The sequence below is a fragment of the Macaca mulatta genome, chromosome 1 (assembly GCF_049350105.2).
Source record: "Macaca mulatta isolate MMU2019108-1 chromosome 1, T2T-MMU8v2.0, whole genome shotgun sequence".
NCBI classification, from domain to species: Eukaryota; Metazoa; Chordata; class Mammalia; order Primates; family Cercopithecidae; genus Macaca; species Macaca mulatta.
The window spans coordinates 16,074,204-16,088,199 of NC_133406.1; the positions used below are offsets into that span (position 1 = coordinate 16,074,204).

The 13,996-nt window shown below is 44.9% G+C and overlaps 1 protein-coding gene across 2 annotated transcripts in view; it reads right to left on the reverse strand.

Annotated features, from left to right (window-relative positions):
- Window positions 1-2,592: 2,592 nt before the first annotated feature.
- NTPCR (nucleoside-triphosphatase, cancer-related) overlaps window positions 2,593-13,996 on the reverse strand; it is a 28,978-nt gene continuing 17,574 nt past the window's right edge. The window contains exons 4-5 of one of the 2 annotated variants that reach the window (XM_077993188.1): window positions 11,100-11,309; window positions 2,593-4,912 (exon numbers count right to left, since the gene is read on the reverse strand). In XM_077993188.1, the coding sequence (XP_077849314.1) occupies window positions 4,904-4,912; window positions 11,100-11,309 (219 nt within the window). In that variant the 3' untranslated portion in view covers window positions 2,593-4,903. 2 annotated transcript variants of the gene reach the window in all.

A 13,996-nucleotide genomic window follows, 5' to 3' on the forward strand; every position in this document is an offset into this window, starting at 1 on the left:
TCCACGTTTTCCAGCCACCAGCCTTCCCATCCCCTTGATAACTGGAGGGCTGGTAACTGGGTGCCTGAACTAGCAGCTTTACTAGGATCTCTCCCTGTCTGGGCTGATCATCAGAGATGACACTCTATCCATTGAAAAGACTCACCCATCTCCCTGAATGTGCTTACCTTCACTCAGAGGTAAGAAGAAACAATTTTTTAAACTATTGTGTGTTAAGCAGCTGGCAGTATGATCTGCTAAGGAGGAAAAGGAAAGAACGATTTAGTAAACCATTCTTCCAATCGGTCCTGAGTCCTCCCATCCGACTTTGTTATTCTAGCTGAGACTCTTCACACAAGCAATATACGTGAATTCTGTGCTTTTCAGAGTGAATTTTTCCTTGAGACTCACATCCAACCATCTGTTAGATATTTTTCTTTGTTTGAATAGGAGGCATTCCAAACCCAGGTATAACAGAAACCCTGACTTCAATCTGCCCTGCCGCCCCCACCCCACCATCCAGCAAGAGCTCCTCACCTCAGCCGTGGCACTGACAGGGAATCCTGGCTATGTGCAGGGAGGGGACGGTCACACGTGGAGTTCTGCCATGGCACCTCTTCTTCCTTTAAATCTCAGCATGACACTGTTGCTACAGGCTGTGCACGTTTGGCCCTGAGTTGTAGTTATTTGTGAATTCATCTTATCCTTCATTAAATTTCATTGCCTTACGATACAGGGATTGCATCTGACATCTCCATCCGTGCTCCATGATCATTCTGTTTGACTAATACAATAATCATTTCAGGACCTCGCCACAAGAGACACTAAACGTTCTTTGGATTCACAGCAATTTATCTGCTAAATGTCAACTCTGAGTCTAGGGGCACAAAATGCACTAAAAACACTAAAGCCTCAAGAAGGACTTGCGGGAACAATGAAAGAGTGAACTCTGGAGCCACGTAGACATGGGTTCAAATCCCCTTTGTCACCACTATCACCATGCTCTTGAACGAACCACTTAAACACTCCAAGCTTGTGTCTTTACCATTAAAGGTTAAGTGTGCAGAAGATCCCGCAGCCCCAAGTGCTAGGGGCCACCCTGAATCTGTTCCACACAACTGGATACTTTCAAGTAGGCAGTGACACTCCTACCCCCACATAAGCACAATTGGCTGCAGTGATAAGCCCCTCAGACTAGCTATTTAACTTGGAAATAACCTTCACCAGCTTGCTTTCTCATTTAAGACAAAATCAAAGTCTACAAAACAGACATGACTGAAACACCGAGCTCAAAAGGACAAGCACCAGAAAGAACATGGCCCCGAGCTCAAAAGGACAAGCACCAGAAGGAACATGGCCCCTGGTATTTCAGAGGCATGAAGGGCGGAAACGCAGAACGGCCTCCCGGGGGTGCCAGGAAAGGCTCCGTCTTGATGAAGTCTCACTCCAGCTGGGGCAGACCAGCTCCACCAGGCCTGGGTGCACACTGATGACATTTCCCCAGCCTGCCTCTCTCTCTTGGTTCTCCTGAGGGCTGTGGTGCTTTCAGATTTATGGCCAGGATCAGGTTCCCAGGCCTCTGTGGGAAGCCTCTACCCATCTCAGAGGCCGTGCCCCTCCTGGCCCACTGAGGCATGCAGCCCACACCGGTGTTCAGTAACCCTCCTGTCCTGGTGATGGTGGCTGGAAGTCACAGCCAGCCTGCCAGACTTCCTGAGCTCAGAACTCAGTCTCCCTGAACAGCCCCGCCAGGCAGGGACCACGGAAGGAGATGCCCATTTCCTTCTACTGGGCAAGTAGCCCTTTTTGAGGGATTAGTTCATAATCTATTAGGCCTTCCTGTTGTGGTCCCTTCAAGGCTAGGCAAGTCCAGGTCAAGCTTCACAAAGCTACCTTGGAAGAAAAGCGCTGAGGAAAGACACTGATGGAGGAGCCAGTCTTGGGCTGCACGCCATTTTGGTTTCCATGCGAGTGCCTCTGCCCCATTCACTGTGCCCCAGGCCCAGCCCAGGGCACCTCACCCCCCACATGCCCGACTTGTCCACAGTTAGAGAGAAAGCACACTGCCGCTTATGCCAGTGGGTTTGTAGCCAGTGCTAATTTGTTTTTTAAAATCCTGGAAATTCATAGATCTTCACCAAAAATGACCTAAAAACACTGAACTCTTTATCACTCCAGTACCATCCACCACGTGGAGGGAAGTTTTTATCCTCTATCAATTCTGGGGTTTCGGTGGTCTTTTCTACTTGCCTACTTTATTTTTATAGTACCCCTGTTGTGGACTGAGCTCCACATTTCTACACCATTATTCCTGAAAAGCCCAGCCCCTGGCACTAGGCACTCTCCGCAGTTGTGTGGAATGGTTGACGGTTTCCTTCCATGGTTGTGACATCACTCTCCTGAGATGACAGTCACTCCCTGCTTTTCTGGAAGGGAAACTAGGCATAGAAAGATTCAAAATTGCTCCCGAGTAAACTAAGGCAAAGCAGTGCTCTTGTGCAAACCTGTGGGCCTGAGCTCTTGTCATTTGGTCGGCTGAATATCAGATGCTATCAACACTTCTAAAGGTTGTGTATTCCTCCCACACAATGCCTCCTGTCTGAAACCATCAGATTTATTTTTATATTTATTAAGCAGTAAGGAAACGAACAGTAAGAGCTGGCAGAGATAACCTAAAATGGTTTCCTTTTGGAATAATATTTTTTAAAAAATCAAATTAACTGTTATCACTTTAAGTTGCATGAGACTGAAGCTACACCTGGAGAGGAATTTAATTTTCATGACATGCAAAACTGATTAGGCAGTGAACTCTTTCCTCCCCCTTCCCCTGAACACATTTATAAACTTCAACAGGGGCGAATTCCATCTAATACTCTGAAAACCATTTCTCATCTCATAATTTACCCAAATCATGTGCATGACTGCAAGAGGAAATAAACGAGAAATCTTTAAGCATAAATAAGCCACAATGGATTGTTCATCTTGTACAGACAATCCAGCATTAAGGCTAATTTGATCTTTTAAACATTTTATGGAAAACAGCTGTTGAGTTTTCTCTAGAAAAGCCCACAAGGTTCTATAACCCCATAGGCATACAGCCTCGACAGGAGGGCTCCATTGGGCTCCTCTTGAACTGGGCACTCCTTCAAGGGAGGCAGGAACGCACGTGTCTTCACTTCCTGCTGCTCTGCACACACGTCACGATATCTGGCAGAAGGTGGTTTCTGTTTTCCTTGGTGACCTGTGGGAATAAGCGAGAGAGCAGGCTTCAGAGCTCCTTTCCTCTTCTTCAGTCTTAAAGAAAAGCCTGGAAGGCTGGGAGAGGGTGAGGTATGTTTTGTCACCCAGGGAGGAGGCCCAGCTCCTCAGGAGCACTCAGAAACAGGACAGGTATCACTGAGTCCCAGCATCAGCTTCTGCCAAGTGACAGCTCGAAAAGTCAAAGTGGGTTTGGATCCCAGACAGATTTCAGCCAACCATGGGGAGAGCTGTGAAGTGAGCCCTATGAGGCATACCGGGACAGGTGATGGGCACGCAGGACCGGGCAGGATGCCTGAGCATGACCTGTCCTGAATGGAAGGAACTGAACTGTCGGAGTGAAGTGAGGAGGAGAGCCTGGGAGCCAGCGGGGCCCGGGAGAGCAGCCAGCAGAGCAGCAGCGAAGCACCCAGAATTCTGGGATGCTCAGTCATCTACTTGTCTCTCCACAAACTTCAAGTGCTCATTTGAAAGATGGAGAAGTGGGAAAGCCAGAGAAGTGAGGGTGCCTCTGTAGAGACTGTGACTCAGGCCTCCTGACCACAGTGTGTTCTCCATCACTTACACCATTACCAAAACAAACAAAAGCAACAGAGTTCGCCAGAGTTTTACCCGATGATCTGTTTATTTTTCTTTCACTACCACACCATCCCGAGTGCCCCAGGGTGAAGGAATGGCCATCTCTGCTCCCATCGTGGCGCCTTCCTGCTTGGCCCATATAATATCCATCCACTCCACACACGCTGATTGGGTGGAAGGGCAAGCAGCAGCCAGGCACGGAGATGCGAATAGAGAAGTACCACAGGTAAGGACCCTGACCTCATGGAGCTCGCAGACCAGGACGGGACAGGCATGCACGAGGACAATGAAGGAGTCTCGGGGGGGCAGGCAGGAACAGGGGCGTGTGTGGGGGTCAGGGGCAGGAAAGTCTTCCAGGGCTGCTTATGCCCGGACGTAATTTCAACAGGTGAGCCACGGAGAAGGTTCCTGGTAAGAATGGGGAGTGCATCTGGAAGCCTTCTGAGGTTCAGGGTGGTTGTATCTGAAGAGGGGGCCTGGCATACAGTAGGTGCCAATACATGTCCGAGGAGGAGATGCAGAGCGGACCTCGTCAATTCTGCTTCCTGGTGTCTGCTCACCCTTCTTGGAAGAATGCTCTGATTGTCTTTCGGAGACTGCCCGGTCTAGGAAACTTGCCCCCAGCCAACGAGTGGGCAAGCCAGGCCCTGGCAACCTCTCGGAGATCTGCACCCCAAGAGGAGTGAGCTCACGCAGCCGGAAGCCGATCCCATTTCCACTGGTCCTGGCTGCGTCAATCCCGGGCAGCTCTGGCTCCACTTGAAATGAGGACAGTCAGCTTCTCCTTCGGCTTCACGGGACAGCTCCAAAGCCTGTAAGGCTTTTTGATGCTGTTTTCACTTAAATTAGCCGAAGTCCATTCCTGTTGTTTGCAACCAAGGAATCCACCTGAGGTAGAAAGGAGGCAACACAGAGGTGGGCACCACAGGGACCCTTTTCGTCCACTCTGAGTTCAGCAGTGATTGCAGTAGCTTCTGACCAGCCAGGCTCTGTGAGAGTGGACGGTGACACACAGTTGGAGAATTTGCTCTGGTCTTCCCTCACACAGTACGGTGACTACAGGGCAAATAACAAGGTCGTGTATATTTCAAGATAGCTACAAGAGAAGATTTTGAATGTCATCACCACAAAAAATGATAATATAAAGTGACAGATATGGAAATTACCCTGATTTGATTATTTTACAGTGTATGTATGCATTGAAATATCACACTGTACCCCATAAATATGTACAATTATATCAATTACAAATTAAAAATTAATTTGAAAATTAATGAGCAGAATACAAACACTCCAATATTAATATTTTGATACTCCCTTTGATTTCCCTAAGATTACTTCTGAAAATTATGCAGTAAGATGTTGATGTGAAATTCTCCACAGTATTCAGTTATGATATTCCCTGTATGAGGAAGACACACTCCCAAACGCAAGAACGAGGATCACAGCATCTGCCAGTCTCAGGAGTCTTTGCCTTATGTGAAATTCTAGTCTACTTTTTATTCAACAGCCAGAATTTTGGTTGTAGAAAGTCTTTCCTGAGAGGCTAATTAGAAGAGGGAACTGGGAGCTGGGAACAGGAAAAGGAAATACAGAACACTGCAGAAAGAAAAAGGTAATCCCAACCACTCTTTTTTTCTGCACTGGAGCCTTAAGAGAAAGAAAGGAAGCTGAGTGAACCTGAACCCCTGCACCTGCCCAGTGGCTGTAGGAGGGCCCTTGGTAAGAATTTATACTGGGCACAGTCAAGATAAGACTGTGAGCTCCATGGGGTCAGAAGCCACATCTCATTCATCCTGTGACCTCCAGATCCAATCCCTTGCTTATTAGGAATGTTGGGGGCCCTTCCCACAGTTTCAAGGAAATGCCTGTGGTTTTGTTTTGCTTTCTTGCACGTAGTTATATACTAAGAGGCATTTCTTCCCCTGACTGTTTCATCCATGTTTTCAGGTTTGGGGTTGTCAAAGTCAGAACATAAGCAGGACCCAGTACCTCGTATTGCATCTGTGCCCAGCAGATCAGTCAAGTACTATCTCTCGCAGTACCTAGGCCAACCAGATGGGAAGCCAAACTTGTGATATCACCACCTCAACTTCTTCAACAACCAAGAAGCAGGAAGGGGAGACTGAGCAGGGCATACAGCCACTGATCATATCATACAAGTTAGAAGGCAGTGAGGTAGCATGCAAACAGCCTGAAAGACCAGATAATGTCCACTCACTGCTGCCAAGAACATGTGCACCCCATGGTCTAAACAAAAGGCTTAGTCATACTATGAAGCTGCCAGCTTGAAAAAGATCTAAAGTTGTTGATAAAATTGTCAATGTTATGACATTAACTAGAAGGCAGCAAAATCAATCAATGACACACTCATTGGGATACAATGGGATAAAGCTCAATGGGATACAATGGTAATAACCTCTTAGAGTTCTGAAAAACAAATTATCGAAGAACCCATAAGTCACCTGCTATGATTTGACTGTGTCCCCCAAATTTCATGTGTTGGAAACTTAACCCCCATGCAAATAGAGGTGGGGCCTTTAAAGGGTGATTAGGTCCTGGGGGCATTCCCCCATGAATGAGGCAATCCCTCATGAATGGATTAATGCCATTACAGTGGGAGGGAGGGAGTTATGGCAGGACTGGGTTACTGATAAAACGATGTCTGGTTCTCCCTCTCTTTTGTTCATTGCTAGAACTCCAGTGAATAGAACAGTACCTGACATACAGTGGGTGCTCAATATTTACCGAATAGATGAATAAAAATACTCCATCACCAATTTCTTCTACTGATGCTTTACTAGGTAATAGGAGGTGCCAAAGGTTGTATCAGTGAGATTTTATTTTCCTTCTTAGGTACTGTTCTTTCTTTTCTTTTTTTCAGCTATTTTTTTTTAACACATGAGAGAATGTTATAGTTTTGCCTCAACTGTCAAACATAATTCTTGAAAACTCAACAGAGGAAGAAAAGCCCACTACACTCACTCACAGTTTTACTCTTCCCATTGTTCTTTCTTCCTTCCTGATGTTCCAGGTCTCCTTTTACCATTTCCTTTCTGATAAGAGAACTTCCTTTGGCCATTCTTTTAGAGCGGTTCTATTACAACAAATTCCCTTAGTTTTCCTTCATCTGTGAATGTCTTATAGAATTAAGAGTCGACAGTTGCTTCAACACTTGGAAAATGTTGTACCACCTCCTTCTGGCCTTCGTGGTTTCTCCTGAGAAATCTGCTGTCACTCATATTGTTTTTACCCTATAGGTAAGGTACTGCTTTCCTTTCACTGCTTTCAAGACTTTAATTTTCAGAAGTTTGACTATGGTATGTCTTGGCATGAATTTGAGTTTATCCTCTTGGGGTTCACTGAAAATGTAGGTTTATGTCTTTTGCCAAATATGACAAAAATGCAGCCATTACTTCTTCAAACACTTTTTCAGCCCCACACTCCTCTCCTGGTGCTACAATGACGTGAATGTCACGCCTTTTGTTATAGTCCCACAGGTCCCAGAAACTGTTAATTTTGTTCATTTTTTTTTCTTTTAAGTCTGCTCTTTGTCAGGTAATTTCTATTGTTCTACCTTCAAGTTCACTTATTCTTTCTTCTGCCATCTCTATTCTGCTGATGAGCCCAATCAGTGACTTTTTTATTTGGCTATTGTATTTTATAGTTCTAAAATTTTCACTTGATTCTTCTATCTTCTAGGTTTTTGCTGAAACTTTCCAGTTCTTTGCTGAGACTATTTTACATTTGTTTCATGTGTATCTGTATGTATCTGTAATTTTATGAAGCATTTTTTATGATGGCTGTTTTCAAATCCTTGCCCTATAATTCCACTATCTGAGTCATCTTGCTGTTGAGATCTACTGATGCCCTTTTCTCACTCAGGTTTAGGTATTCCTGATCCTTGGCATGACAAATGATTTTCAGTTGTGTCTGTTGTGTTGTTTCTTAGGTCCTTAGGTTGCTAGTCAGTCAGACTTTTTCTCCTCACCTTTCAGGTCTTCTTATGCTTGTATTATAAATAACATCCAAGGTTTCTGGCTGCAATTAGCAGGAAAATAAACACAAGTGTGTCTACTCCATCTTGTCTAACACTGGAGGAGTTTTCAGGTGTTTTTGGAAAGTACTCTGTTCACCCAACGTTATGAAGAATAAGTCTAGATAATATTACTAATTCGCGTAGAATATTTCCCCCATATCATGAGCTCAGTCTTATCTTCACACTATGCACGTTCTTTGGAAACTACTCTGTTCACCCAACATTATGAAGAATAAGTCTAGATAATATTACTAATTTGTGTGGTATATCTCCCCCTGAGCTCAGTCTCATCTTCACACTACGCATGTTCAGCTGGTGGCAAGGGGAGGCTGCCTCTGACCCCTTTTCATAGCTCATTTTCTTACCTGGAATGTTCTCCCTTCTTTTTCCCATTTCCTCCTTCTAGAGCCCACTCAAGAACCCCTTCCTTTGGACACCTCTCCCCACTACCACTGCTCACACAGATCTCTCCCTTCCCTGCCCCTGGATTTTGATTGCCCCATGGTCTGTTTCTCTTGAGGGCAGAGATCATGCCTCACATGTGCCTAAACCATGGACTAAGTACTGAATGTGAAGGCCACTCTCAAAAACGGATTCGGATACTTTATCGCATGTATGTGAGCAATGGAAAGAACCCAAAAATATATCTAATCCAACTCCTAAGTTTGCAGATAAAGAAAATGAGGTTCTTGGCCAGGCACAGTGACTCATTCCTGTAATCCCAATACTTTGGGAGGCTGAGGCAGGTGGATTGTTTCAGCTCATGAATTTGAGATCACCCTGGGCCACATGGTGAAACCTCATCTCTACAAAAAATGCAAAAATGAGCCAGGTGTGGTGGCACATGCCTGTAGTCCCAGCTTTTTGGGAAGGTGAGGTGAAGGATGGCTTCAGCCTAAGAGGCAGAGGATGCTGCGAGCCAAGAGCATGCAGCGAGCCAAGAGCATGCCACTGCACTCCAGCACGGGCGACAGAGACTAACCTTGTCTCAGAAAAAAAGAAAATGAGGTTCTTGATTTATAAAACTGGAAAAGGCCAGGCACAGTAGCTCACACCTGTAATCCAGCACAGATTACTCTGGGCAACAGAGCAAGACTCTGTCCCTCTCCCTTAAAAAAATAAGCTATAAAAAAAAATATTAAAACTGGAACAGAAGGACCACACAAACCCCAAAGCAACAAAAAAATAACAGGGTATGTCAGCCCCTATCTCTTACTTAATTAACTCAAAGCTAATTGTTTTATTTACAGATCATTAGAAGCAATGTTTATCTTGCCTGGAGAATAATTTTGAGTCTCAGAGAGAGGAAGAAATGTGGTATGATCCTAAGACACAAAGTTTATTTCTGGGCATCACATTCAGCTCCCTTCAATCCCTCCTTAGGACTGTTAGGTGAGATTAGTTTGTAGAGCTAGCCAATCCCTGGAGTCTAACATTAGCAACTTCCTGGTCTTCCAGCCTAGAAGCTATCTGACCTGAAAACTAATTTTCTTTCATGATCTTTCATTGCCTCGATTTCCATGGAAACTCTATAATCACAACCAAAAATGTAAAGTAAGAGAAGACGACATGAAACTCTGAAGAACCCCACACTTTTCAGGGCTCTCAAATGCCACCTCCTTGAAGAGACTTTCCCTGATCACCCTTGCTACTCCTGCCCCCAACTACCACATTGCCTGGTTTCTTTATTTTTGCCTTTATCAGTATCTGAAATTGCTTAACTTGTCTGTTCACATTTTTGGTATCCAGCTCCTCCACTCAAATGTAAGCTCCATGAGAGGAGGGACCTGGTCAGTCTCGTTCACCACAGTATCCCAAGACTTAGAATGACACCTAGCACATAGTAGGTGCTCAATCGCTATTGACCAAATGAATGAATAAATAAATAAATGAAGAAGTGCACATATTTTTCCAAGTCTGGCTGGTCTAACCTTAATGGCTGTTTACCGCCACACTCCAGGATTCTTTGGTGGCAACATGTGGATACCGCCACTTGGGCCAGTGGGCCAAGGTGACATTTTACTCAGTGATGAAAATGATCATGATGGAAGGTGCTCCCAGGTACTCACTCTCCACTCCCCCTGATAGGAGTGGCCCTGCCTGCCTGACTTGTTCACTTGGCATTTGCAGGGCCAGGGAGCTTTTCAACTGGGGGTGGGGAGTGAGGCGTGTGAGCAGAGCTCAGCCAAGAGCACAGTTATCATTGACTCAAAGAAACTAAGGGCAGGGGTGGGGGAGAGGCAGTATCTGACTGAGAGGAAAACAGAGAAACAACAGGGAAGGAAAGGCAAGAATTTCAATAAAGTGCCAGCAATGCCATGAGTCCCTTACGACTGGCCCAGACACTGCCACTGGTTAACAAGCCCTAGCCCCTCATCTCTCACATGTGGTCTATAGCAGTGCTTCTCAAAGTGCAGGAGACCTAAAAACCACGGGAGAACTTGCCAAGAGAGATCATGGGGCCATCCCCCGGAGTGTGACTCCTTGGACCAGGGCAAGGCCCACTCCCTGGTGATGCCTGTGCTGCCATTCTGCAAGCCTCACATTGAGTAGCAGACCCTACAGCTGCACTGGCGAACGCAGCAGCCACACGAGGCCACAGAGCACCTTACATGTGGTCAGAGTGACTGAGAAACCGAAAGTTTAATTCAATTTAAATTTGATTATTAAATGATTAAATAAATAATTCAATTTAAATGTGATTAAATTTAAAGAGCCAGATGTGGCTAGTCGCTACTGTTCTAGGCAATGTAGAGAGTACATTTCCCTAACTGGACGGTGCTGCTCTTCAGCACCTGGAAGCTGTGCCTCCAAACGCATCCACAGCCTCTTCTCCCCACAAGCAGAAGTGGGTCAGCTTTAAAAGGGAAACCTTTAAAACAAAAAAATTTGCCTCTGTATCCCAACCTGGCCTTTTAATCTGAGAAGAAATACGCTTAGAACAAGTACCTTAGCTCAGGCAGTTCTGATGCCAGAGAGGTTCTAGTGTCTGGTGGGGGAGATGAAAGAAAAAAACACAGAATAACTGCGACCGTCAGGAGGCTCTCCCATAAGCGAGTCTGGTTTTTTATCAAGTAGAGCTATAATTTAAGTTCTATACATTTCTAGAAAATTAGACTCACCTATATTTCTGCATGGAAGGGTAAAAATGGTAACTCAAAACCAAAGATATATTTTAGAGCCATCTGCTATTTTAGATCATCTGCTCCATTTCCACAGGTTATGGAGGACTGGCTGTACTCACATTAAACACCTTCACGTCCTTTCTGTTTCGGATTTCTTCTACAAGAGCCAGTGGCTTTCCTTTAGGAACTGGGATTGTGCCAAGGATTATAGTCCCTGGGGTAGACAGCGTCTGACGCACAGCTTGAATGAAAGGCTGACTGAAGAGCTCCATCTTCCCAATCTCGTCGATGACACACACTCTTTGCCCTGGACCACTGCTGCAGTCAGCCTGAGAATGACAAAAGACTTTCACTGGGACACCAGAGTCACATTAACCAAAGGGCCCAAGGGTCCCACTCCCCAGTCACTCACCAACGAGGTAAAAAAGACAGAAACCTTTTTACTGGATTTCAAAAAGTGACGTAGCATCCCACAGATCACCCTGGTACTGTGAAGGAGGAGACTGCACAAGGGGGAGTCCCAGGAGCTGGGAATCATTAGGACTCTTGGCGGCTGGCAGCGGGATGTTCTGCTACCAGTGGGATGTTCAAGGAAGTAATGGACGTAAATTGGAATAAAGTCATGAGAAAAAGAATCTGAGATCTAAAGGATGCAATTGTACTTACCTTTTTTTCCCCTTTAGCCAAGACTCATTTCCTTTTAATTTTCACTTGTTTCCAACAATGCTTATGGACCAGATCATGAAATACACAAGCATCTACCCAGAGCAGTTATCAGCCCCCCAGCATGTAGGGAATCTCATATGGCTCACAATGGAAAAAAGAGGCCATTATTATCACGAAAGGCTCCCATGCTTGCTGTCTCATTTCTTTTAAATCGAGGTATTTGGGTGCCACCTATTTTCTGGTTGTACATAAAGTTTGGTCTCTGTCTTGGATCCCCTCTCCCGAATCACTCACTCTGGGGGAAGAGACGTGTTATGCTGTGAGGATACTCAGGCAGCTGACGGTGAGGTCCATGTGGTGAGGCACTGAGGCCTCAGACCAACAGCCAAGAGGAAATAAACCTACCAGCAACCACATGAGCAAGTTTAGAGGCAGGGCCCTCCTAGTCAAGCCTCAGATGACCACAGCCCCAGCCAACAGCTTGCCTGTAATCTCAGAACCCCAGCTAAGCTGTACATGGATTCCTGATCTTCAGATACTGTGTACAATAATACGCTTGTCATTTTAAGCTGCTAAATTTTGAAATAACTTGTTCCATAGCAACATATAACTAATACACATGTCCTCTATAGAAAGCCTTCCTAGAGAAAGCTGATAGGACTTTGGTTGATTCTTCCCTGGGAGGGACACAACAGGACATAATAAACATAATAAACACTTCAATGAATGGTGAATGACAAATACACCTTATATATGTTTGTATGCATGATTATTTTGAAAACTGTATGTAAAGCTGATTTACAAAGTACTCTTCACTACAGTTCTGATTCCTTAAACGATGACAGCAATACAGTCCCAGAGGGCACATATGAGTTAAGCTAGATTTTGTTCAAATTCCAAAAGCCTAAGGAGCGTATGGTACAGTGTGGCTGGTGGTAGGGATCAGTGGCAACCAGGGACAGCCAGTGACAGACGGGGCTGCGAGCCCAGATCCTAAAAGCCTTCCATGGCACACACAGAGGTGGGAATCTTCTCCCACAGCCGAAAGAGTCTAAGCCAGGGAGGATCACAAGTTGTGCTAGAAAGACTGCTGGCTGTGGAGTCAGAAACACATGTTAGACTCCTTTTGGAATACACAATATAAGACAGTGGGTGTCTAAACCCCAGTTGTGATTGCACACAAGCAGTAGAGCAGTGTTTTTCAGACTTTTAAGTAAGCGGTAGTCTATTTTCCTACTGCATATTGTACGCTTATGAAATATTTTTCCACTCATTTTATTAGCTAAAAGATCAAGAAGGAGTCCACTGTAATCACCCAAGAGAGGTCTGAACAACCTCCACACTTCCGTGTTTCCGACACGCTTCATTTTTGCCTCTCTATTAAGTTTATCTGTACACATGCCTGGTCTCCCCACTTAGGGCAGGTACATGGTTGTCCTCATCTGCATCCTCCCTGAGGAACTCACCAATGTCCCAGAGCTGAGAAGTGGGGAGCGGAAGGGGCAATGTCAGCCTCCACTGGTGGGGTCGGGGGGAAGGGCAGAGCATCTATGAAGTAAGTCACTACTTATTCCAAGTTTTTCCTCCAAAAACGAAAGCCATATTTGTAAGAAATAAAACAGCGATCAACCACTCGTCTATGATAATAAAAACAGACAACTGTACAGGAAGGTTTCTGTCTTCCTGGGAGCATGCGACTCCAACTGACCTGACTGTTCTCAAGTACTGTGGACATTTTGTTGCCCCCAGAGATGATGAGTAATTGTGGACGTCATTCCTCTGGAGGCTATCATCTAAAAGCCAAAATAAAACTTATTCTGGCACCTCAAAATGACAGTTTTGGAAGGTGCCAAATCAGACAAGAAGTGATATGAAAGAATGTGTGTATACATGCACATGTATTTATTTGACTATATACATGAGGGTAGTAAAATGCACGTGGCCGTGTGTACATACACACGTACAGGTAGAAAGTGCATGGCTCTTCAACAACCAGCCTTCCTGCAATTCTCTAGAACATTCACTAATGAAAGCTCACTGACATTTATTTAAGTTTCAGCACAAAAGTATTTGGACTCACATGCATACATGACTTTCTACCAACTGGACATTGTCATTTGAAAACCTTAGCCTACATAAAATCCTCAATCTCTCCAGAATTAGGGAGTTTTATAATCCAGGAACTTCAGGAATCTCAAAAATAAATCTGTGATTTTTAATTAAAAATGCAAGCTATTCATATTCAATTGAGAGAAAGATGTCAGATGCTGGGCTACTCTGAAGCACGTAGACACTCAGCTTGCTTTTCTAAATAGTACAAGATCATACACTCAAGGTCTTAAAAAAAGAA